At 43.3% G+C, this 27221-nt stretch overlaps 1 protein-coding gene and 1 long non-coding RNA gene across 2 annotated transcripts in view; both read left to right on the plus strand.

The window, feature by feature from the left end:
* LOC128417819 (uncharacterized) overlaps window positions 1–27221 on the plus strand; it is a 313698-nt gene that overhangs the window by 205543 nt on the left and 80934 nt on the right. The gene's annotated exons all lie outside the window — the stretch shown is intronic.
* LYRM4 (LYR motif containing 4) overlaps window positions 1–27221 on the plus strand; it is a 58138-nt gene that overhangs the window by 2412 nt on the left and 28505 nt on the right. The window contains exon 2 of the mRNA XM_053397008.1: window positions 3560–3680. Coding sequence (XP_053252983.1) covers window positions 3560–3680 — 121 coding nt within the window. The remainder of the gene's footprint in view (window positions 1–3559; window positions 3681–27221) is intronic.

The following is a 27221-nucleotide window of genomic DNA, read 5'->3' on the forward strand; positions in this document are numbered from 1 at the left end:
TTTGGCAAAGCTAGAGTAGACTACTCAAAAGTAACAGCACAATCCTAACCATGTCTGCTCAGAAGGAAGTCCAATTGAGTTCAGTAGGGTTTACTCCCAGGTAAGTGGATACATGATTGTAGCCTGAGCCTCCTGTCTTCTGCCAACCAAACCCAACATATACATTAAATAAATCTTGGGACAGAAAGCCCCCCGTTTATTGATCTTCTGGATTTCTTTTCTTCAGGCAGGAGACACTGGATGCATACACATCATATATTTTAAGTACCGTACAGTGGTACCTCGGGTTAAGAACTTAATTCATTCTGTAGGTCCGTTCTTAACCTGAAACTGTTCTTAACCTGAAGCACCACTTTAGCTAATGGGGCCTCCTGTTGCCGCTGCGCCGCCGGAGCACGATTTCTGTTCTCATCCTGAAGCAAAGTTTTTAACCCGAGATACTATTTCTGGGTTAGCGGAGTCTGTAACCTGAAGCGTATGTAACCTGAAGCGTATGTAACCTGAGGTACCACTGTATATACCCCAAGAATCCTGGGAACTGTAGTTCACCCCTCACAGAGCTACAGTTCCTGAGATTCGTTTTGGTAGAAATGTGCTTTAAACATATGGGGTTTACACAGCCGGTGGCTCTTGCCTGAAGAGCATAAACCCAGAACAACAATGAACATGGGGGGTTTTCTTCCCAAGGTTTCTTTAATGCACTGGAACTTTCTGCATAATGGCATCTATTTCAAGTGCAAGGTCTGCCAACACGCTGTGTTAGCTTTTAGTAGCATAACCCCATGAAAATCCACCTGGAGGTGCATGAAGAGTGGTTTTAGGCCTGCTTACATGATAAGGGAAGGTCTGCGACATGGAAATAAATGAACATCATGTTCCTTGGTAGCTCCCATTATTTTTAGTGGGGGCTAGCCATGGCTCTGTAGTTAAGCCTAGGGCTTGCTGATCGGCGGTTCGAATCCCCGCGATGGGGTGAGCTCCCGTTGTTCGGTCCCTGCTCCTGTCAACATAGCAGTTCGAAAGCACGAAGTGCAAGTAGATAAATAGGTACTGCTCCAGCGGGAAGGTAAATGGCATTTCCGTGTGCTGCTCTGGTTCGCCAGAAGCGGCTTAATCATGCTGGCCACATGACCCGGAAGCTGTACGCCGGCTCCCTCAGCCAGTAAAGCGAGATGAGCGCCGCAACCCCAGAGTCAGTCACGACTGGACCTAATGGTCAGGGGTCCCTTTACCTTGCATGCAGAAGGTCCCAGGATCAATCCTCAGCATCTCTGAGTATGGCTGGGAAGGACTCCTGCTTGAAATCCTGGAAAGCTGCTGCCAGCCAGTGTAAGACAATACACTGAGCTATGTAGACCAATGTGTTGGTTAAATGCAAGGCATCTTCACAGCTGTAATGGAATTGGCATTGTTATTGAATGGCTTGGGATTTCAACATGCTTGTTAATTTTTGTTTGTAGGAGCCAGTGTGATGTTCCTTGCAATGAGCCTTCTGGCACATTATTTTTAGAGAAGCATTTTACCAGCTTATTCATTCACTTAGGTTTGATCTGGAAGTCAGAAGTATTTAATGTACTGCCGCAACTTGCTTTCCTGCAACTTGTTCTTTCAATCAGAGGTTTGAATAATGTTGTCCTTGCCATTGTAACTACAGAGTAATCTTGGGGCCTCTTCTATGCTGGAGTTTGTGAAACTTAATGAAAACACTTAACTACTCTCTTGTGGCGGATATTGTGCTCCCTTCAGGTTTTGAATTGCTTTTTGTTTTTCTCCATTGGTTTTCGTGCCTGGGTGCAGCAGGCGGCAAACAAAGTAGATTCCAAAATGGAAGTTAAAACAGCTGAAGTGCAAATCGAAAACAAAGACTAAGAGGCTAGAGTCGAGAGATGTGCGTGAGGGCTTCTAGCAGAGATAAAATGCCGCTAGGACTGAGATTAGAAAACAGTTCATTGAAGCTGCACTTAATCACCAGGGACACCATCCAGTTCACTGTGAGTGCAACATTTGAACCCCAAAGATTTCCAAATGCTCCATGGAGGCCTGTCCCCTTGCTCCGCCATATGCATTCACAAAGGCATCACTACCCAGAATTTGGATAGAGCTCTTGGTTCAGTGCTTATTACTTGTGCTTCAGAGTGTGGCCCCAATGTGCAGACACTGTGTCCATCATGGGCAGGATGATGACCTAAGTTTTTGTGGTCTCAACCTTATCTTATAAATCTTTTACTTCTAGCACATAGGCTGGGACTTAGCCTCAGAATCCCTTATATGTATCGTTGTTGTTGTATTATTTTACTATGCCAGTGTGGTGTAGTGGTTAAGAGCGGTGGACTCGTAATCTGGGGAACCGGATTCGCGTCTCCGCTCCTCCACATGCAGCTGCTGGGTGACCTTGGGCCAGTCACACTTCTCTGAAGTCTCTCAGCCCCACTCACCTGACAGAGTGTTTGTTGTGGGGGAGGAAGGGAAAGGAGAATGTTAGCCGCTTTGAGACTCCTTTGGGTAGTGATAAAGCGGGATATCAAATGCAAACTCTTCTTCTTCTTCTTCACCTGAGGATCATGGGGCAGTTTACAATATAAAAACACAAACTTTGACTGCAATCTACTATGTGCTCAGACAAGCATCTTGAGCATTGCAGATTTGTTTTGTGCATCTTCTTTTCTTTTTCTTTTTTTTTTTGGATAATAAAGGATTTTATAAGGGAATGATAAAGTTACAATCCATGTAATAAGTTTGATTTTATTATTCCTTTTAAAATCCCAAGTTAAATAGCAGGCCTTGGTTACAGCTCATGCTTTGTCTGGAGTAAGACAACCATGAGCCTAGCTAAACTTAACTGTGGCTTTGCTCACAACAGAAGCAGAACCAGAGGAACAAAGTGGCTGTGATCTCTTCTCTGGGAACCAAAATGTTGTGCTGAACCATGGTTTGGATTAGCATTGCATTCAGACCTGGTCACTGTGCTCTGAACATTCTGAAGTGTTGTATAGGTACATCTATAAATATGAAGCACAGTAAAAGGTAAAGGTAAAGGACCCCTGGATGGTTAAGTCCAGTCAAAGGCAACTGTGGGGTTGTGGCTCTAAATCTCGCTTTCAGGCCGAGCGAGCTGGCGTTTGTCCGCAGACAGTTTTTCCGGGTCATGTGGCTAGCATGACTAAAGTGCTTCTGGTGCACAGAGGACCGTGAGGAGTGCCAGAGCGTACGGAAACACTGTTTACCTTCCCGCTGCAGCGGTACTTATTTATTTGCACTGGCATGCTTTCAAACTGCTAGGTTGGCAGGAGATGGGACAGAGCAATGGGAGCTTACCCCGTCTCAGAGATTTGAACCAATGACCTTCCAATCAGCAAGCCTAAGAGGCTCAGTGGTTTAGGCCACAGCACCACCCGCGTCCCCCTGAAGCACTGTATAAATGCATGATTGTTAGTACTCACCATATTTCTATATTCCTCAAACTCTTGGTCCTCTGCATCGTAATAGTTGTTTTACAGCTTGTCATTCACAATTTTGGCAATCATGTGGACACTCATTTTTCATCTCTAACGTTTCTTAGGACATACGCCATCAGAAGAATAAGGGATGCTTTCAGAGAAAACAAAAACATAAAGGATTCAGAAGAAATAGAAACACTAATGAACAAAGCAAAGGCTAGTCTGGAAATGATACACCGACAGGTAAGCATGTTTTTCTTACCAGTTTAATTAAATTGCAAAAATGTTGCTGTCTCCTTCCAATTGTGTAACTCCAGTCTGTTACACGGCTCTGCTGATGAAAATTATTATAATTAGTTTTATTTATTTATTTTGTTAGTTGCTTTATCTTGCCCAAGGCAACCCAAAGCAGCTTACAACCAAGCAACCAACAAAGCAAAGCAAAAAACCCACATAGATACATTAAAACCAAAAGAAGGGGGAAATACATTAAAAACATCCCATGCACATTGAAGAGGCCACAGATAGTTAAAGGCCTGGTTATAGAGGAAAGTTTCTGCATGGGGCCTAAACATATATAATGAGTCTTCCTGGGGAAAGCATCATTCCACAAATGGGGAGCCACCACAGAAAAGGCCCATTGTTGTGTTGCCACCCTCCAGACCTCTTGTGGAGAGGGCACACGAAGAAGGAACTTCAGATGATGATCGCAGGGTCTGGGTTGGCTCTTATGGGGCAAGGCGATCCAGTTATTGCAATCCTGAGCCATTTAGGGCTTTACCCTATCTGCCTGTGGACTGCCTCGCCAGAGTGGTGCATGCTCTGGTTATCTCCCGCTTGGACTACTGCAATGCGCTCTACATGGGGCTACCTTTGAAGGTGACCCGGAAACTACAACTAATCCAGAACGCGGCAGCCAGACTGGTGACTGGGAGCGGCCACCGAGACCATATAACACCGGTCTTGAAAGACCTACATTGGCTCCCAGTACATTTCCGAGCACAATTCAAAGTGTTGGTGCTGACCTTTAAAGCCCTAAACGGCCTCGGTCCAGTATATCTGAAGGAGCGTCTCCACCCCCATCCTTCTACCCAGACACTGAGGTCCAGCACCGAGGGCCTTCTGGCAGTTCCCTCACTGCGAGAAGCCAAGTTACAGGGAACCAGGCAGAGGGCCTTCTCGGTAGTGACGCCCTCCCACCAGATGTCAAAGAGAACAACAACTACCAGACTTTTAGAAGACATCTGAAGGCAGCCCTGTTTAGGGAAGCTTTTAATGTTTGATGTATCACAGTATTTTAATATTTTTTTGGAAGCCGCCCAGAGTGGCTGGGTATAAATAAATTATTATTATTATTATTATTATTATTATTATTATTATTATTATTATATGTTAAAACCAGCACTTCGAATTGCAACCAGAAACTAATTGGCAGCCAGTGCAGTCAGGCCAGGATTGGTGATACAATGTGCCAACTGTCTCACCGTGGTGAGCAATATATCCTGTTTTAGACTTCCTCGGTATGTACATGTGTAAGGCGGTGTTTTTTCTTTCGTTGATGCCTTTGAAGAAATGATCATCTGAAGGTGCTTTATGCCAAATCAAACCAACAGCCAAGCCCAGTAATGTCTACTCCAGGTGAGAAGCAGTGTGATGTAGTCTTTAGGGTGTCAGACTTGGACCAGAGAGACCTGGATTGAAATCCTCACACTCTGTCATGAATCTCACTGAGTGACCTGCCCCATGAGACAGTCACCGTATCTCAGCCTGAGCTACATCACAGGGTATTTCTGCTTCCAGTGTCAAAGGCAGCATGCCACTGGATACCATCTTCTGGGAGGTTCTGCTTGGGCATGTGGTTGGCCACTTTGAGAACAGGATGCTGGACTAGTTGGGCTTTTGGCCTAACCCTGCAGGCCTTTTTTTTCTTTCAATCTTATGTTTGTGATGATAAACTGTGGGGGGTTAACCACATAGGCCACCTTGAACTCCTTAGAGGAAAGCTGGTATGCAAACGGACTTACTAAAAAAGTTGACAGTGACTTTCCAAGGTGATGTATGGAGGCTTCTCCCAGCCCTGCTACCTTGGATTCTTTAACTAGAGGTAACCTGGGTTCCTCCACATGACCTGCAGTCTCCCACTCAGCAGTTTTCCCACTGGTCACTGGAGAAAGCATCATTGCTTCTGTAATAATTTCACGTATTCCACCAGCTGCATCTTTATTTTTCTTTAGCAGAGGGTTGGCTAACTTCTAGTCCTTCACATGTTGGAAGACGGCAACTCCCATATTCCCTGATGATTAGCCATGCTGGCTGGGAATGACGGGAGTTGAAGTTCAGAAACATCTGAAAGGCCACAGCCAATCGGACATCAGTCAAAAGATGGAATTGTACAGCCTCAACTGATTCAGGATTTTCCAAATCGGTATTTATAGACTGAAGCCTTAATGTGTTTAGATACACATACAGAGAAACAGCTCGCTTTTAGCAAGAGGCTGTGTACACAGTATGCTTTTAACACAATTGATGCACACATTACTCATTTGTTGTGCATCTTCCTTAGATCTTTCTGTTGCAAGGAAACCACATTTCCCCACCACTGTCTGGCTGTGCTAGATTTCATATCAGGGAAACTGTATTACACATACATGCAAGTCACACTGTTTTCAACGGGACTGTGTTCTCTGTAGTTAGCGTATCTCGTATTGCAGCCTACATTGGTGCTGATAACCCCAGGGTTACAGGTTTGATCCCCATATGGGAGAGCTGCATATTCCTGCATTTTCAGGCTTCCTCAACCTCGGCCCTCCAGATGTTTTGAGGTTACAATTCCCATCATCCCTGACCACTGGTCCTGCTAGCTAGGGATCATGGGAGTTGTAGGCCAAAAACATCTAGAGGGCCGAGGTTGAGGAAGCCTGGACTAGATGATCCCCAGGGTCCTTCCTGCTCTGCAGTTCTATGATTCCTGAATGTGACAGTGGTTTATGGAGTCAGAAATGTTTGTAGTAGTGTCTAGATGGTATAAAAAAATCACCTTATACAACTGTTTATATATAACCATCATTTACTTGTTTTCTAATAAGCAAGCAAAATGCTCTCAATGTCTCTAAGCACACTTATTAATAAGGATAAATATAGATTTTTTCACCATGTCTAAACCTATATTGATACTGTTCTATTTTCTACATGCAATTATATATTCCAGAGGAACAATTATAAGAGTATTCTCATTATTTTTCAAGTGTAATGTTTATTTTTTATGTGTGTTATAAAGAAATAATTCAAATAGTGAACAAGTGTTGTCATGAACTAGGGCTTTTTGAAATCTTAAACCTAAGACCCGTATTATGTGCAGAGTTTTATAACCAAGGCAGTGGAGCAAATCAAATATTAGATGTATTATGCAGTTTGCAGGTTTATTAAGATGTAGCACATCTCCTTTTGCTGACTTTTTTTTCCCTGTGACATGTCGATAGAAATTAAATAATATCCTCGCTGCCTTGCAATTTGTTGCTTCTGTGAAATCAAATTTATATTCTCTTTACATGCTAATTTATGGTTTAGTCATCAAAGTGACCATTGGCATCTCAGGTTCATAAATAACTAGTTGAATCAGCCCGGAGGGGATTGTGGAAACGTGACGGATTACAGTCATTTTGTTCCATGACATTCATGGGATTTGACTGAATTTTACAAGAGGAGCTTTCTATAACTAAAAAGCATAAAAGTGCCTTTTTGTCTACTGGTGTCTTTTTTATATTTTCCAGGTTATTGGTTTTTATTTGAAAATGTCTATGAAAGCAGAGCAGATATTCTATAGAAAAGTAACTGACATTCCAATCCTGTGCACGTTTACTCGGGAGTCAGTCCCACTGTCTTCAGTGGGGCTTACTCCGAGATAAGGATACACAGGTTTACAGCCTAAAAATGGTGTTTCCTGCCTTTTTCTCCCCAAGAACATAGTAAAAGTTTTATTTAGGCCCAGATGGTAAACCCATAGTATTCATGTGAAAGGCTATAGCACATGCCTTGCATTCATAAGATTCCAGGACAAGTTGAGCAGTCTCTGGTTAGAAAGGATCCTGGGCAACAAGATCCCAGACCTCAGCCTGAGATCTTGAAGAGCTGCTGCCAGAGAGAATGCAGTACTACTGAGCTACATGAACCATCAATGTGGCAACAGTCTTCATGCTGGTATGGGGAACCTCAGGCAGGGGCCAGATGTGGTTCCCCAGGTCTCTCCGGCTAGACTCTCGCTAGCTCACACACCCTTCTTCGCCACACATCTTGCCACCCATGCTTTACAGCCTCCTTAGGCAGCTTTGCCTGAGTGGAGTGGAGAGCCAGTGTGGTGTAGTGGTTAAGAGTGGTGGACTTGTAATCTGGTGAACCAGGTTCGCGTCTCCGCTCCTCCACATGCAGCTGCTGGGTGACCTTGGGCTAATCACACTTCTTTGAAGTCTCTCAGCCTCACTCACCTCACTGAGTGTTTGTTGTGGGGGAGGAAGGGAAAGGAGATTGTTAGCTGCTTTGAGACTCCTTAGGGTAGTGATAAAGCGAGATATCAAATCCAAACTCCTCCTCTTCTTCTTCTTCATTGAATTCTGATAATGCTCCTAGCTTCCCTGGGTAGAGATAGAGAGGTGGGTGTGGGTGTAGAAGCAAACCTACTCTGCAAAAGTAAAATTGACATTTCATTTTGCCTCTGACCCTGCACATCACAGGCATGTGACTCCCATCCCCAGTCCAGTGTCAGAAACTCAGATATATAAGCTAAGCACCAAAAAGGCTCCTTAAACCAGGGTTGCAGTCTTCAAAACGGAATGCCTAGTTGCCATTTGGGGGCCAGACAGCTTGAAAGTCGCATTTTCCAATACAAGTTTTTGGTTCCTGAAATTCATTCTGATTGTGCAGATAAAATATAATGGGTGGAATTCTACAGGATGTGTTGGTAGTGTGTAAAAAGAGCCAAGATGCGCCTCCATCTGGTGGAGACGTCAGACGCTGTCCTGGCGCCTGGGCATCTTCACTTGGTTGCAAGTGGCCGATACCCAGGTGCAAAATACACGTGGTGCCTTCGCTCATGCAGAAGTGAGTGGTTGGGCTTTTTATGGTTAAAAATGTGGCCAGTGTATTTTTAGTTATTATTACGTTAGCATCACACCTAAGGAGTTCCAGGTGATAAATATGATCCTCCCTCCACTTTATCCAGGATCACCCAGCAAACTTGGCAGTGTGTGGATTCGAATGCTGGTCTCCCAGGTCTTAATCTGACATGCCAGTGTAGTGTAGTGGTTAACAGCGGTAGACTCATAATCTGGTGAACCGGATTCGATTCCCCGCTCCTCCACATGCAGCTGCTGGGTGACCTGGGGCTAGTCACACTTCTTTGAAGTCTCTCAGCCCCACTCACCTCACAGAGTGTTTGTTGTGGTGGAGGAAGGGAAAGGATAATGTTAGCCGCTTTGAGATTCCTTCAGGTAGTGATAAAGCGGGATATCAGATCCAAACTCTTCTTCTTCTTCTGCCTAACTGCTACAACCAAGATTTTGACTTTGTTACTGTCAACCAAGATTTTGACTTTGTTCACTTCTCATTTGAAATCAAGATTGGGATAGTCTTCCATAGTGCAGAATGTAAGCATAGAGTTACAACTTTTGATGGAAAAATCTGGCAATGCATTGTTTGAAGGAAGTTTGGTGAATCCATAGCTGAGAACCAAAGAGCAGCACTTTTGAGAAGCCAAGCTCTTAGGTTTAATCTCTCAAGAATTAGTTGTCTAACTGGCCATTTAAAAAGGTATTATTTTGGATTTCCCAGGCGATTTGAAGGGTACAGCACCTATCTGAAGTTCTCAAAGCGACATATTTCTTTTGAAGTGCCCTTCAGTAAAACAAGAGCTCTGAAGCACATTGCAGCTTTTCTGTTCCATTCCAAGTAATCCAAACTTGAGAAAACTGTGCTTTAGGCAAAAGATTCTTCTGCAGACCAACAAATGACTTTCTTAACTTCTAGCAGACATCTATGTAGTTTCTTGGAACAAAGTTTGCATTGCTTTTAAGTTCTAGCTGGTCAGAGAATCAGTAATGATAGCTTTTGTGCATCTTCCAGACTTGATTTTCCAGTGTGTATGAATGAGGCCATATAATATAATGTTGTAAGAGCAGTGCATGTATTCTCCTTGTGAGAAGTATGGCACTTAAACAAAAGATGTAAGCACTTTCTTCTGACAGGACTTGATGGCTCATTGTGTGGCAGTGAAACCTCAAGTGTGCTCTAAAGCAGTAGTCTTAAACCTTTTTAGACCTTTAACCCAAACATGAATTTGCATGCCTGTATCTTTAAAGGCCGGGACACGGGTGGCGTTGTGGTCAAAACCACAGAGCCTAGGGCTTGCCGATCAGAAGGTCAGCAGTTTGAATCCCCTCAACAGGGTGAGCTCCCCTTGTTCGGTCCCTACTCCTGCCCACCTAGCAGTTCGAAAGCACGTCAAAGTGCAAGTAGATAAATAGGTACCGCTCCAGCGGGAAGGTAAACGGCATTTCCATGTGCTGCTCTGTATTGCTAGAAGCGGCTTAGTCATGCTGTGGAAGCTGTCTGCGGACAAATGCCGGCTCCCTCAGCCAGTAAAGCGAGATGAGCGCCACAACCCCAGAGTCCTTCATGACTGGACTTAACGGTCAGGGGTCCCTTTACCTTTATCTTTTTAAAAACCATATACAGTTTTTGCATGGTGGTAGTGCTGCTGTTGCAGGCCAGCTTAGACTGGGCTGTAACTTTCTAGTGGGTCCTGACACACCAGTTGAAGACCAATGTGCTAGAGTACACATTCATCCCCCTGTGCCTTGCCGTGGTTTTGGCTCTCACCTACTGAGCTTGGAAGCAAGCAAAAGCATAAGAGGTGCAGGCCTGACTTTTTATTGTAGGCAGACACACACAGGTCATTTTACTTCTGTGCAGGAATGGCACAACCCCCTCCCTGCCTGTTTTGCTTGTGGCACCAGCACTGCATATTGTCTTCTCATGTGTTAGACTATAACCATGCCTCAAATATTCTGAGATTAAAAAATATAATATGTGCCAAGTTTGCAATCACCAGAGGAACACAGTTAATTGTTTATCAGCTGTGTCTGTTAACAAAGCAAGTTGCAGGACCAGAGACCACCTATGTAAAGCAGGTGAATGGCAAGGGATAAACTAATAAGACACTGTTTCTTGAGCAGTGGGTTAAACCAGGTGGTCTACTACATCCGTTCCATGGTTCTGTTCCTCCTGGCCCAGTTGAATATCTACTGAAACTTGCTGGAGACAAGCTTGCTTGAAGGTCCACTTCATTCTCAAGAACAGAAGAACATCAAAAGGGCATTCTGGATCAGACCAAAGGCCCATCTAATCCAGGATCCTGTTTTCACAGACCACCAAATGCCTATGTGAAGAACATGAGCACAACAGCACTTCCCCCACCTGTGATTCCTTGCAACTGGTATTCTGAAGCAACAGGAGAAGTAGAATGTGCCCATTGTGGCTAATAGCCATTGACAGTCTTTAGACACCACAAATTTTCCTAAGCCCCTTTTAAAGGTGGGCAGCCACAACTATATTTGTGACAGCAAAAATCCATAATTTAGCTATACACTTCCATTTTGAAAATGTGGTCCTAAGCAGTCTGTCCTGCAGAAAATGATTTTTCCAAACTCTTCTAGTTGGAAAAGCATCTGCTTTTACGATTTGAGCATAATAGTGCTAGCTGGCAGAGTTCCTCTGTTCTTGCATCCAAATTACAAGGTTATGTAACACTGCTTTATTATATAATGGCAATTAGGAAAGGCATGCCCAACAACCCAGCATAGCAGGCGAGGGAGCCTTCACATTCAAGAGGTGTGCTTGCCACCCTTATTTACCCAGTATTGTGAATAATTTTGTACAGGTATTCTTGAAGGTGCTAATGAGGGTGTTCGCTTTCTTTTGGCTTCCCCGCTAGGGAAACAGATGTGTGTGGGAGTTTTTTAAGGCAAACTCATCCACTCATTCAGTGAGTTTCTCTGTATTGTTTTTCCTCGTAACCTTTATTCCTTTTCAGTAATTCCATATCACCCTTCTGTTGCAATCACAATATACATGGCAGGCTGCAACAATAAAATTATAGATTAAATTCATAGGGCGGTAATTGACGCTAGTCTAAGGATAAACTCGTTGAAGTGAATAGACAAGACTAACTTAGTTTTATTAATTTTGGTGGGTCTTCTCTGACTAGGGCATAGTCGAATACAGCCCATAATGTCAGTAAAACACTACAACATTGAAATAGAGGTAGTACGTACACAATGAAATGTCTGTGTGTTTAGCACAAATAATTTTAAAATAATTTTAGTATCACCATCCAGCACAGTAAGTTCTACTTGCTTTTCACTTTGATTTTCAATCATAGGTGTTTTAAAGGAGTGTCGAATTCTTCATGTGCAGCACATGGACACTTTCTTTTTGCCTCATGGCAAGACTAAGAAGAGAAGAAGAAGAAGAAGAAGAAGAGTTTGGACTTGATATCCCGCCTTTCACTCCCCTTCAGGAGTCTCAAAGCGGCTAACAATCTCCTTTCCCTTCCTCCCCCACAACAAACACTCTGTGAGGTGAGTGGGGCTGAGAGACTTCAAAGAAGTGTGACTGGCCCAAGGTCACCCAGCAGCTGCATGTGGGGAAGCGGAGACACGAACCCGGTTCCCCAGCTTACGAGACTACCGCTCTTAACCACTACACCACACTGGCCCTCAAGGATTTTGCACTACACCACACTGGCTCTCAAGGACTACAAGGATTGCAGTTACTTTCACCTTACACTTTTTATTCTTACTTTGTTTTACTCGTTCACCTGAACGTATAATTAATTAAGTATAATTCCCAAGCAGACTTGGGAGTAACTGGGTCATTCAGAACAATATTGCCTACTTAACTCTGTTAAAAACTTAAAGCTTTGCACAAGTGCCGTTTGATTGGAAATACACCTGGGTCTCTAATATTCATTATGCATGCACACCTTTTCAGTTCCATTATGACTGACAGATGCCAACGTGATGGCTAAAATCTGCTTGAATTGTAACTGAATGTTCTTAAATCTAGACTTTTGGAATTGGGGAATATCACTATGCTGATGACATCCAATTATATATTTATTTCAGTAAGTAGCTAGGAACTGATGCCTTAGTGTTAAGTCAGTGTCTGAAAGACTGTATTAAGTGGTAGAGGCTGAACCAGTTGAAACCGAATCCCAACAAGATGCAGCTATTATTGATGGAGAGAGGTCATCTTTATATGTGGTTGATGGGATTGGCATGGACCCTTAGGAACAGATTTGTTGTCCAGAGGTTCTACTGGATCCAGGTAATGCCAATGGCTATGACCAGGAGTGCTTGCACCTGTTGTTAGACAACAGAGATCTAACTGTTCCCATCTATGCCTTCGTAACATTTCAGATTGACTAATGTGCTCTTGAAGACGACTTGGAAAGTATTGTGACTTATCTCTAGTGCAGGAGACAAAGAATAGAAAAATTTCCAAAACAAATGAATGAGGTAATCTCAAACAATTCAGAGCTCTGGCAGACATCGGTTTCTAAGAAAGGCTGAAAGATCAACTTTTGCTTAAATACTACGTCTTTACTAGGATATGGGATCGAAATAGGGATTCTGACTTGAATTCTCTACCATTCGTTTTGTGATAAAGTATTTTCAGTGAGAATAATTAAGCTTTGGGTATGGGCATGTGAGTTTTGAGACGAGTGACACAGAGCAGATTCAAACCTGGACTTTTCTGCCTCTAAACTGGGACTCTTCAAGAAGAGTTTGGATTTGATATCCCGCTTTATCACTACGCGAAGGAGTCTCAAAGCAGCTAACATTCTGCTTTCCCTTCCTCCCCCACAACAAACACTCTGTGAGGTGAATGGGGCTAAGAGACTTCAGAGAAGTGTGACTAGCCCAAGGTCACCCAGCAGCTGCATGTGGAGGAGCGGAGACGCGAACCCAGTTCCCCAGATTACGAGACTACCGCTCTTAACCACTACACCACAGTGGCTCTCCCTCAACCCCTGGAACCACTCAGCCACCTTATCCCAGTTAATATCTTGAGCTTGTTGCTTAATTTATCAGCTTTTCTCCCTTCTCTGGTTTGCTTGTTCATGGTTGGTCCCTGCTCCTTCCTGGACCTGTATCAGGATAACCTTCCTGCAAAATTGATGCTTGTCCAATGAACAGCATACAGACCCATCTGATTCTTCCTTTTCTTACCTGTCACAAGTCCCTTTCCTGGCATTTCAAGCGGGTTCTTGTTTTACCCTCTCAGCCCAGGCACCTTAACTCATTTCCTCTCGATGAGAGGTATACCCCTCCCCTATCCTTGAGCTCGTTTGCTGCAGACTTGCTAGAGATGTGACCTTGCAGATGACATTAACCTATATATTTGAGTTCATACCTGGACTCACTAGACAGGAATTGTGAATTCAGTTTGTGAATGAGGGTGGTTTTCTGTTTGTGTTTTTAAGTAACCAGCAGGCACAGGGGGCCAAAACTAAATCAAGACCCTGGTGGTGTTTTGGAGAACTTTTCATCCTTTCATTCCCCTGGGTCCTGATTTGGAACCCTTGATTTGGAAACTTCCATTCGATGTGAATGAGGGCTTTCCTTCCAATGAAAGTAGAAAGCACAGGGACCCTAACCCAGAGCACGGATGAAGGTTGGAAACAATTAGGAGACCTGGAGTGTTATGTCTGCCCTAGGCCTGCTTTTGTATTTTATGCAACCAAGAATTACTCCCCCAGCCTGTCTCTCCTTCTTTTTACCCTGTGGTTCACTCAGGAGCAATTCTCAACCTATCAAATTGCTCAGAAGAAGAAACACTTAAAATTCTAGCATCTGAAGTTATCTGTTGACAAGATTTATTATTGGAGTTCCACCGTTATAGCTTGACAATTAAGAAGTATTGGCAAATGTAAACACATTATTGATGTCAATTTTTAAAAGCACAAAATTGATTTAGCATCCCAGAGGAATACCAACAGAAGCAGAAAGAGAGCAATAGCCATCAATAAGTATTCACTAGTGACAAACACACACACACGCAAATCAGGCTGCTAAGAGATGGACTACTTTCTACTGAAATTAAGATCCTTTAAATAGGAATGCTGAGCGCTGTGCCTCCCATCTCTTTGAACTGGAATCTTCTGCCCCTGCACAACCTCAAAAGATCTTGCAATGTTAGCAAGTAAATTGTGGCACAACTGCATTTCTTTTTCAGTGGGTAGATAATGGTTTAGAAGTTTTAAAAGTGGGAGGCATACTCCACCCTCCATCCAGCATTAATTGCATTTCTTTATTTTAAAAATGCCTATTATATTTCCTTTCTAATATAAGATGTTTCTTACTATCCCAGTCAACAGATGCTTGAATGCAGCCACAGACGGTGTATACACAGTCTCGCTTGCAATAAAGGTTCGAAATTAGCAGGGCACCAGGCGTATTTTGCGCCTAAAGATTCTCCATTTGCGAGCGCCTCAAAAAGTCTTGAGTGCCTTTTTTTGTACCTGGCTCAAGGATTACTCAAGCCTTGAAGCATATATGTTAAGGAGTTTAACAATAAAGAGTAGCGTGTTTTGAAAACTAAAGTATGGTACCAATATTTTTATTGTAAACACCAAATTAAACATGTTTCAACAATTTCTGCTAAAAAAATAATAATGTGATATTAACAATGGGTCTCTTAAGTGAATTGCCTATTAGCTCATGCTTATCATAATAATAAATAGAAAGTGTTGGCAAACCCCTGCCCCCTCCTCGTGGCGACCAGACATTCTGTTTTGGCGCCCACAACCCAGGTCCCAGGAGCCATTTGGCTCCTAACTTTCCCACCCCAGTTTCTAACACTCCTTGCAGTGATATTTGTACATTCATCAGTGGAGCAGGTGACATGTACAGGGTTGGCAAGACCAGATAATAGGTTTTTAGAAAGGGGGTGCTGATCATAATAGTTTGGAGGTTGGGGACCTCTCTTTTTTTGCTTGGAAAACTCTGTAAATGTTTAAACGAATAAAGCATGGTGCATATTGATGGCACTGCACAAATAAAGATTACTCACCTGTCACACATTAGGAAGGAGGAGTTTCTTCTTCCACCTTTTATCCTACTAAAACGTCCCATAACTTTCATTCCCTTTCCCTGGTGTTTCCTTACTGAAATACAGAATGTATGTAATGGTCTAGTTAATTTCCCCTAACTTTTTGTGTAGCTCTCCTAAGCTTTGTGTACTATTTGAAATAACCATTTGTTTGTAGGACATGTTTCTATTTTGTTTGTGATTGTTTTGTTTAAGAAACTATTTGGAAGCTTATAGGTGATAAGGCCGTCTATAATGCCTTCAGACGAAGATAGAGATATTTGCTGCTCTCGGATAAAAATGCCAAGGAGCTTTAAACAAGAGCTCTGACCTATTTTATTGTGTGCGGGGCTTTTTATATAAGAGAAAACAAGGGGAAGGCAAGGGAGGAACGTGGGAGCAGAGGGTTTCCAGTAGTACAGTAATGGAGATGACCTTTAATATTGAGGCCTTAGGATCAAATTTAAGTTGGCATTAAAATTTTCTAATAAATTCCCTGCTGAATCACTCGGGTTATTTCCCTCTTCCTCCTGCCCCTCAAAGTTAATTCAATAAGGTTGCAATAAAGCAAGCTGTCTGTGCTATTGTAATTGCTCTCAGCAGGCTGGTAATACCAGTGCACAGAATTGCCAGCCGCTGTGCTTTTATTTCTCTCCACAGCCACCCGTCCTTATTCCAACCCTCACTTCGTTCCCCAGCCCTTTCCTCATCAGTCCTCCTGGTGTTGAAAATCTTGCTGCCCTTAATACCACATTCCCTCCTGCCTCTTTTATCCCATTTAAAACATGGACATGTTTTTTGACAGTGGTGCTTCCATGCACTCTTTCTACAGGAAACAGAAAGCACCACTAGAAATAATAATAGTGGAATGACTGGAGTTCTGTTTTCCTCTCTCTGATTAATAGGCTGTCTTCTATGGTTCCAAAGTCAATGAAATGACACCTCTTATCACACACATATTTTTTTTTACTGTGGTTATGCTTATTATTACTCATGTGCACCTCAGGTGGGTTTTTTAAAGCTCTTTTTTACTTGTAAAAAGTTTATTTTGACTCATGACTAATGGGTGATACCACCTTAGTGGTACTTGAAGGCCCATTAAAATGGATAGATTTTAGGTGCATTGATACACTTTTGAAGAGAATCAGCACCACTGCAAATACTGCACTGGTTGAAAACCATAGAATGGTTTACACATGCCTATATGTTGCTTGACTTACTACTCAACAATAGCTTGGCAAAATGAAGTGCCCCTGCCAAACAACCTTGCATTTGGGGTGTGAGGTGAGATCATATAAGTGTTCACTTCTAGTGGTTGTTGGTTTTTTTAATATCAGTAATGACTCAGCTGCATATACATGCAAGTCTCACTTGATGGCTGAATCATCAAGTGCCAAACGTACTTCTGTGAACCTGCTGTATGTATAACAATATTTCAAGTAATAAATTATATTTTGGGGCAGTTCAGATGTTGTTGGATTCCCAACTCTCATCAGCCTCAGCTAGTATGGCAACGGTCAAGGGTGTTGTTGGCATCAGTTTGTCTCGGGAGACAGTGGGAGAGTGTGCTTTTGGACAGTCAAGCTGTTGGAGAGTTACAGAGCCTGCTGTGGTTGTAGAGACCGATGTGGGAAGTGCATGTGTTATTGCAGGTGGGGCAGATAAAGGTTTCTGGTTTTCCTACTACAGGTGCACTGTGGCATTTCTCTATGCGCTGCTCCCAGCAGTCATTCCTCCTCTGGTCACTACTGTAGAAACATGAGCTGAGTGTCAGGGATGGTGGTAATTATAATCTGGAGGGCCAGAGGCTCCTCATGCCTGGTGTAGCTGATATATGAACACAACACATTTACTCTTTGCTTTAAAATGCATCTAAAAGCTGGATTTAAAAGGTCATAAGTAGGGCAAGTAGGGTGGCGCTGTGGGTTAAACCATGGACCTAGGACTTGCCGATCAGAAGGTCGCCGGTTCAAATCCCCGCGACGGGATGAGCTCCCATTGCTCGGTCCCTGCTCCTGCCAACCTAGCAGTTCGAAAGCACATCAAGTGCAAGTAGATAAATAGGTACCACTCCGGCGGGAAGGTAAATGGCGTTTCCGTGTGCTGCTCTGGTTTGCCAGAAGTGGCTTAGGCATGCTGGCCACATGCTGGAAGCTGTACGCCGGCTCCCTTGGCCAGTAAAGCGAGATGAGCCCCGCAACCCCAGAGTCGGTCACGACTGGACCTAATGGTCAGGGGTCCCTTTACCTTTACCTAAGTAGGGCGATGTATCTATATTTAGCCCTTTCCACATACCTTGTGGTTCAAATAAAAACTCCCACGTATTTCCTTCTTCCATCCCTACCCTAAAATCATGGCGCTGGGGAAGAGGCAATGCCCACTTGGCTACAGATTCTTATCTTAATGCATTTCCAGTGAAATATATGAATGTTCTTCAGCAAACAGCCTGTGCAGCTTATCCCTGTAAGATCTTCTTTTATAGGCCATACACATGGCAATAAGAAGCACAGTTCAGTTCCCTATGTTTCACTGTCCTCTGCAAAGTTTTCTTTTAGGACCCAAAGGCCCACCTCAGACATAATGAACTCACTTGGATAAACCATAGTTTGTTAGACCAAGAACAAGCCTTTCATTCCATCTTTGCTTCTCCTCCCCTTGTACCCGTGTCTTTGGTGCTTCACTAAACCACATCAGAACTAGGAAACTGGATGTGGTTTATTGAGGAGAGATCAGACCACAGTTTCCCAGTTTGTATGTAATAGCGACTGTGGTTTAATAAGCCCTGGAAGTGTTCCATTACAGTGCACAAGGGAGCTGTGGGCACAACACTCATTTTCTGTCTAATAAATCATGGTTTATGTCAAAGAGAACAACTACCAGACTTTTAGAAGACATCTGAAGGCAGCCCTGTTTAGGGAAGCTTTTAATGTTTGATGGATTACTGTATTTTAATATTTTGTTGGAAGCAAATTATTATTAAGATAGAGAGCACTATGTCAGAACCGGATCAACGTGGTCTTATTGTGGGGTGTTTAAGAGAAATAGTGTGTGATGAAGCACACTAAGCATTTAACAAAGCTTGCTTCTCTTACTTCAAAAAGCAGTTACAGTACCTGTTTTAAACTAAGGTAATTGTCCTAGAATCCATCAAGAGCATTTCCAGCTAACGCAGCTGAAAAGCTCTATCCCTGTTTAAGGTTGTGCACCTTTTTTGCCTGACCTGCTGCCTTCTAGCAGACTAACTCGTGTGTGTGTGTGTGTGTGTGTGTGTGTGTGTGTGTGTACACACACATACACATACACACACACACACACACACACACACACACACACACCAGTGACACTTGCTCTCTCTGAAGCATTTGTCACACCGCTGCATTAAAGGGTTGATGGACTGGTGTGATTGCAAGGCTAAACTGAAATCAATAATGGGGCTCTAAGTACGAGCAGAAACTCTGTCTCTTCAGTAGCTTCTCTCATATCCCTAAGTAACCTCACAATTTAATTCTAGACCTTCCTCTCCCTCCCTCCTTCCTCCCTTCCTCCCTTCCTTACACTTGAGTGACTACTAAATAACTTGAAATGGAGCCCATCGCTTGACAATCCGCAAGCAGATTTAATGGCCCGACTACGTGGGTGTTGCTAATAACTTATCAGTGACTAACGATTCCAGCACTTGATATCAGGACTATCTTGACCCAGTTCATGGTCTTGCTGAGATTAATAGGCCTGAATGATTAAACTGTAATTTATCACTTGACTACACTGCATGGTGATTTCTGCAGCTCCATGTAGGGTGTGAAGGAAGTTGGAAAGTGATAATATGTTAAACAAATGCCATCTATTAGTTCAACTAAATATATCTGTTCAAAGCAGAGTGGAAGATGTGTGCAGAGAAGGGGATACACTAAATCTCTCCTTTATGTAGAGCAAGCATATTCAAAGGTTGCTGGAGATGTGATTTAAATGTATATTACTGAGTTCGGTTTTTACCACACCTTTTTCTCGGTGGCTTCCAGCCAGATTAGAATATTTAAAATCTAATGCAAAATGACTTTCAATATCAAGCGGTTGCCAGTGCATGCAAAGTGCTATTCATGGGGCTTTGCAAGTGCTGCCAACGTGCTGGTTGGTGATGCCTGCAAACCCTCTTTGGCCTAGCTGCGTCTTTACCTGCTGCACACCTGCCGTGATGTCAAGTGTGGGGCAAGTGGGTATGGCTAGGCCAAAATTTCCTCATGCTAATCTTCTGCCCACCCACATACCTTTCTCCATCCATGCTGTTACAGGAACCTTCTTGCTCTTGCATAGGAAACTGCCTATCCAGGCAGAGATGGGTTTTCAACAGTTGGACTTGTATCCTCTCCTCCTCCTTTCCTTGGTGCATCCGACTTCCATTGGGTACTTCTGAGGGTGGTGGTGTTGTTGTTTAGTCATTTAGTCGTGTCCTACTCTTCATGACCCCGTGGACCAGAGCACGCCAGGCACTTCTGTCTTCCACTGCCTCCCGCAGTTTGGTCAAACTCATGCTGGTAGCTTTGAGAACACTGTCCAACCATCTCGTCCTCTGTCGTCCCCTTCTCCTTGTGCCCTCCATCTTTCCCAACATCAGGGTCTTTTCCAGGGAGTCTTCTCTTCTCATGAGGTGGCCAAAGTATTGGAGCCTCAGCTTTACGATCTGTCCTTCCAGTCCAGCACTCAGGGCTGATTTCCTTAAGAATGGATAGGTTTGATCTTCTTGCAGTCCATGGGACTCTCAAGAGTCTCCTCCAGCACCATAATTCAAAAGCATCAATTCTTCGGCGATCAGCCTTCTTTATGGTCCAGCTCTCACTTCCATACATCACTACTGGGAAAACCATAGCTTTTACTATACAGACCTTTGTTGGCAAGGTGGGTACTTCTAGACCTTTGTTTTTGAGTGGCATAGGAGTTTCTTCAGCACGCTTGACACCCCATTCCCCCAATCCTGGCAGTGATTGCTTCTACTCCAAATTGCTCACTGGCAGCTATGGTTGGTGCAGTCCAAATGAGGAACTACACCGCAAAAACCACCCATGCTAGCTTAGAACTGCAGAGCTAAATCATCCTGGGAGGAAACCACCGAAAGGGTCATTGGGAGTTAAACATCTCTGATAACCTAAAACCTTAAATGGAACTGGCTCACTAACATCTCTGTAAAAATATCTATGATTTGTGTATGAGCCCTACCGAGACATAAATATGAATGTCAGGCCTATAAAGCAGGTCACCAGAGTCATAACTCAGAAGAAACACAGAGCACCAGTGATGTTTTACATTTTGCTTACTGCTGAAACAGTTATTTGACTGGAGCTAAGGCTGAGAATTCCAGTGACTTGAATACCCATTTGACAGAACCTTAGTGGTATTGGGGCTGCAGCAATGTGCGACTCTCTTACACCACTTTAACAGTGGCTGCTGAAGGTCACAGATGAGGAGCCAACACTGGTATTGGCTGGTAATTGCTCCACCCAGGAGCTGGGGCTGCGCTGGCATGGGAAGGTGCTGCACATTAATATGCATATGAAGCTATCTTTTACCAAGTCAGATTATCAGTTCTTCTGGTCCAATTCATTTAGGTGTGGGAAGCCTTTTTGGGCTCAGGGACTATATACCTGTGATGTAACCAAAGCCGGAAGTGGGTAGGGCATGCCTTCTTTCTCCCATTCATTCACCCATTAACCATCATTCCTCCATCTATGCTCTTGATCTCTCTCATATCATCCACCATCTTAGGAAAGAGCAACATAGCCTCAAGCACATACAAAAAGGAATGCCCTCTCCACTCTCACACACATCTACATGTCACTGTCACCCATCTTCCACCACCCACACTCTCATACATTCCTTCCATCCACCAATTTACACACTTTCCTCCATTCTCATACTTAGCTCCATTTTGGGGGGAGGGGGGAACTCTGTTTTCTAGCCTACAAGGGAAGGGAAAGGAGCTGCTGTGGCAGGACTGGAGCCCTCTTGTTTCTCCACTGGCAGCTTGCTTTTCCTTCTGTGTTGGATGGTCCTTGATCAAAGTGATGCTGAGGAGATTTCAAATGTTGGGTGAGACTGCGGGACCCACCTCTTTTCTAGTCCAATACTGTCTAATCCATAAGGGACACGGGTGGCGCTGTGGGTTAAACCACAGGGCCTAGGACTTGTCAGTCAGAAGGTTGGCAGTTCGAATCCCCGCAACGGGGTGAGCTCCTGTTGCTTGGTCCCTGCTCCTGCCAACCTAGCAGTTCGAAAGCACATCAAAGTGCAAGTAGATAAATAGCTACCGCTCCGGCGGGAAGGTAAACAGCGTTTCCGTGCACTGCTCTGGTTCGCCAGAAGCGGCTTAGTCATGCTGGCCACATGACCCGGAAGCTGTATGCCGGCTCCCTCGGCCAATAAAGCGAGATGAGCCCCGCAACCCCAGAGTCGGTCACCACTGGACCTAATGGTCAGGGGTCCCTTTACCTTTACCTTATTGTCTAATCCAACTGGCAGTGGCTCTATAAGATCTAACACAAAGGTCTTCCCCAACCCTTCTACCTGAAGTGTTCTGGATTTTTTAAAATGAAGTTGTCAAGAATTAATTTCTGCACAGAATGCATGGTGTCCAGCAGTCAGCTATTGCCCCAGCCCATGGGCTTCACCCATGTTGGATCTGTGGCTTCCAGCATTACTGGAATATGATATAAAGGATGCCTGCTGTGGCGGATCCCATACCATTAAGTTATTGTCAGAAGGAGCCCACCAACAGCCCCCATTGCAAGTTGAAATAGTACTGTGTTAATCTCATTAAGGCTTTCCCCCCATTATGTATCTTCATGGGTTCCTCAATTTTAAGTACTACATTGGCCCCATTTGGATGTAATAAATATCAAGCCATGAAGTATGACTTGCTTATTCACACTGTGCATGGGTTCCATGTTGGTGCACACAGCTGGAGATCTCCCATGTTGCTCCTCCCATAGCTGCACAGGGAAACAAACTACCTAGTGTTATATCTGGCCTAGTGTTATATCTGAACCAGTGGTTGTGGTTCATTTATCTCCAAACAAACCATGACCTGGAGCCAGAGTCCGTTCAGGAAACATAACACTTATAATGTTAAGCGCCACTCCTTGGTGCATTTCCCCACTCAACTAAAGGAGGAAATGGAAGCACTTTGAACGCACAGCTCATGCACAGTATGCTTAAACAGATCATACTTTGTGACTTGGCGTTACATTTGAACACAGTCGTTGTGGGTGGATAACATTACCCAGCTCCAGGATACATGGCAGCAGCTGAGAGCATGGAACTCTAATGCCTCTGTTAAATCAACCTTCAGGTTGAATGCAACCAAATTCCACCCAAAATAGACGGTCATGTTCCATCAAAGTGGAGCATTTTTTCCAAGATTTGTGTTCCAACTTAATGAAACCCACATTGCCATGCCCCATGCACTCGGAAGACAGCGGACTCTACTGTTTTACACGGAAACATGAAGCTGCCGTGAGTTGTTGTTTTTTAATGTAGACTGCAGTCAGATATGGCATGTTTTCAATTTCAAAAAAAAAGTTAAATTGTGCCACCTCTATTGCGAGTCCACGGAAAATTGGACTGCAAAGTGTGCCTTTACCATTTATTTTCCAACACAAACTTCTAATAAGTGCTGTTCCACTGGCAGTGTCTGTGTTAGAAAACAGGCAGCAAGTATTTTGGGCATCCTGCTGTCTCTTAAATTTAAAGAAAATGCTTTTAAGACTTGGTGTGTGTGCATGTGTGTGTGAACACAGCAAGCAACACTTCACCTTTTCATCTCTCCCCCAATACCCCATTAGATTTTCAGCTCCATAGGAATCTAAAGAGCCCCTTTTGTCACCGCAAACAAGGACTGGTGGTTGAATTACAAAGTGAGTGGAAGCCGGGGACGTGGTCTATGTAAGACTTCCCTAACCTGGTATTGGACTCCACCTCCCACCAGACTTAGCCAGCATGGCCAAGGGTCAGGGATAGCCATGCCATAGTGGACATACATTGGTAACCTCATGATTAGACGACTGTAATGTAGGGCTGGGCGATGTTAGGTTTTCAACATCGTGATGCATCACCAGCCAATCATTGCAATCTGGCAATACATCGCAATGTTGAAAGGGAGGAATAAGCTGCCTCATTTTTGGCACTGCAAGACGCTGGGATGAAGCCACCTCAGCTTGAAGCTGAGGCAGTTTCAGTACAGCTTGCTCCTTCCACCCAGCACTTCTCTGCTGAGGGGCGGGCAGCCACACGTCCCTCAATGGAGAAGCTTAAAGGAGAAGCCGAAGGAGGAGAAAGCCCAGCCGACTCAGCTTATTCCTCTCTCAGTGGTTATGAGGACCAGAACGTGGTGGTTTCACCCAGCAGTGTATCATGGTTGAAATTGCTGCCACTCCTGAGTCCCTCTGCCACCAGCTCCCAGCTACAGCTTGTTTCTCCCTCGGCACGCTGGGCACTAATGGCAGAGGGACTCAGGAGCAGCAGCGGTTTTACTCTTGAGTCATGATACACCGCCAGGTGAAGCAGCCATTATTGTCTGGCCCTCATACTGGTCCTGGGCGATGCAGCGATACATCGCCCAGGTCTACTGTAATGCCTTGTATATGGTGCTACCCTTGTGCCTGGTTTGGAAGATGTAGCTAGTACAAAATGCAGCTGCTAGGATGCTTAGTGGAACACCAAGTTTTATACATATTACACCTGTGTTGAAAGATCTGCACTAGTTGCTTATTATGTACTAAACCAAGATCATGATTTTGTTGGTGACATTTAAAGCTCTAAACAACTAGGAAACAGGAAACTTGGTAGACCACCAACCCCGGTACAGACCAAGCAGATTTTCATGATCTTCTGAGAAGACCAAGTCAGTTATCACTTGGTGACAACACCAAAGCAAGCCTTCTCAGGGATAGTGCCCTCCCTCAGGTGGTTTGTGAGGCAGAGACAGTAATGACCTTAAAACATGCAGTATATGTTTACCTAAGCTTTCCTGGACTCTGATTCCCAGATTTTAATTATTATTATTGTACACTGCTCAGTTTTACTTGTGACATACAAATGTGTTTTGTTTTGATCTCATTTTTCTCCAGCTTCTAGGAAATTGCATTGACTGTGGGCATTGTATTTTTATCATTTTATGTAAACCGCTTAGAGATTTTTATTATGTTAAGCGATATAAAACTTGACATACAAGTATGTAATGCTGAATACATAATACCCAGAGAGTTGGATCCCAGAGAGTTGGATCCCAGCCAACCTAAACCCAGGAATCATTGTCTGTAACACCAATAGTATATGTTTGATTGGTATTTTTGTATTAGCAGACGTGTAATGATATAAAGCTCAGGGAAATTTAATAATGGGTTTGGCAGGCTCCTGCTGAAGGAAAGAGGCAGCCCAGATGGCTGAAAATGGCAGCCAAGAATGTTTTGTTACATGTCTGCACAAAACTCATTACATGTGCATAAATAACGATCTCTTTAACTGCTTCTTCACTGTATTTAAAACCAGGATGATATGGGGGGGGCTGTTTCCTGGGTTTTTTTAATGAGGCCACTAAAAGACACATTTTTCTGTGAAATGTATTTATCAGCTATAAAGAAGATGCAATTAACAGCTTACCCTTTTATTTTCATTTTTGTTGTATCCAGTATAAAGAGTAACAAATGCTATCATCTCAGCCCATTGTTGTAATTCTAAACAGACTTTAGATGCACTTATACATGTGGCTTTTCATGATGGTGGCAAAGGGATTCTTGCACCGTGAGATTATTATTATTATTAATTCAATTTATATACCACCTTTTATCAGAAAATCCCAGGGCAGTGTCTGAACCCTAATAAGTGGAACCATGGATTATTGAAACAAGCCAACTTCATAAAACCCAGGTTTGAAATTATCATAAATAACTGCAGCTAGTGAAAACAGAAGCAAAAAATTGTTTGTCATTGCATCAAAGTGCATCAAAATGCAACAGGAGCTTAAGAATTTTATGTCACTTCTGCAAACAGAACACTTAAAAAAATAAGTTCCAAATGGACAATTAAATTTTTTAGAATGCGTTTCATGTTGCGCATTTTCTTGCAAATAAAATAAAAAATACAAATCAGTGTATGTAGATTGTTAGGAGTGCCGTCTACCTCCCGTTAGTTGCAAAACTGTAATTTCATGTTGAATATATGGAGCTGAAATAAACTAATAATCATTCATTAATCTGTGATGTGGTTCTGAAAATGGTTTCCAAGATACTGCTGTAATAAAATGCAAAGGCTGCTCATCTTCTTAACCGGCAGAATTTAAAAGGCAGACTCTATAGTTCTGCGTGATTCAGTCACCTAATGAGAAGCCATCCATCAGCCAAGCCGTCACCTTAGTCCTTTCAAATGGCAACTAAATTCTTGCAGAGCCTTGTCAGGGTCACTTATTGATTACTAGCTCTTCTGAAGAACAGCATTCTTATGGATTCACCTACAGTTCACTACCTTCACTTTTACATACATACATACATACATACATACATACATACATACATTATTTTGAATATAATCTGGTTTGTTTTGCGTTTTTATTTGCTTTCCTCTCCATTCAAATGCCAGACAGCTATGAGAAAACAAAGTGCTTAAATCTCAAACGATTCCACATAATTTTATATTTCTACATGTTAATTTTTTTATTGTTTGATTGTTTCATCCTTCGGGTGACAGGAGAAGTTATTTTCATACAAAGGAATCATATGAGTTGACGTAACAGTAGTCGAAAGGCTAAACTAGACAAGACTGATCTGCCTTGGTTTTATGCTTCTAATAAAGGACTAGGTAGTGGCAGAATAGATTCGTGCTAGTAAAACCATGACCCACTAGATCAGGTAAAGTTTTGTTATTGGCTTCAATAAAATTAGATTTAACATATGTATAAATCTATACAAACAATGAATTGGCTCTTCCTGCTCTTATATGTATCTATGTTTCTCTGGCTTCCTGTTTCCGCCACACCATTCTCTTACTCCTTCCCAGTGTTAGAAACTCAGATATATAAGCCAAGTGCCAAATGCCTCCTTAAACCAGGGTTACAGTTGCCAAAACAGAACGTCTAGTTGCTGTTGGGGGGGGGGCATGTGGCTTGAAAGTCCTATTTTTCAGTACAACTTTTTGGTTCCTGAAATTCATTCTGGTTGTGCAGATAAAATATAGCGGATAGAATTCTATAGGATGTGTTGTTAGTGTGTGGAAACAGGCAAGATCCAAGGATCCTCAGGCATGCATCTCCAGATGGTGAGACTTCAGGCACAATCCTGGTGCCTGGACATCTTCACATAGTCACAAGTGGCCAAGAGCTAGGTACAAAATGTTTCTGGCACTTGGTGAATTTCAAAGGCTGATCCCTCCAACCCAGTTGTCAGGCTTTGCCATCTTCTCCTCTCAGATTCCCCACATTTCTGACTGCTGAGTTGTTATGTGTTTGTATTAGGAAACCCTTCCCCACATAGGTTTGGTGGTGGTGGCGGCTGGGTTTTTGGCAGATTCTTCGTTTTGGTGTGTACTTCAGGGTTATGCTGAACCCACTGGTATTTCTCTCTTCTGTGTCGGTGGTTCAGTTTTGGCTACACAAACAGG

Source organism: Podarcis raffonei, chromosome 7 (assembly GCF_027172205.1).
Source record: "Podarcis raffonei isolate rPodRaf1 chromosome 7, rPodRaf1.pri, whole genome shotgun sequence".
Classification (NCBI taxonomy): domain Eukaryota; kingdom Metazoa; phylum Chordata; class Lepidosauria; order Squamata; family Lacertidae; genus Podarcis; species Podarcis raffonei.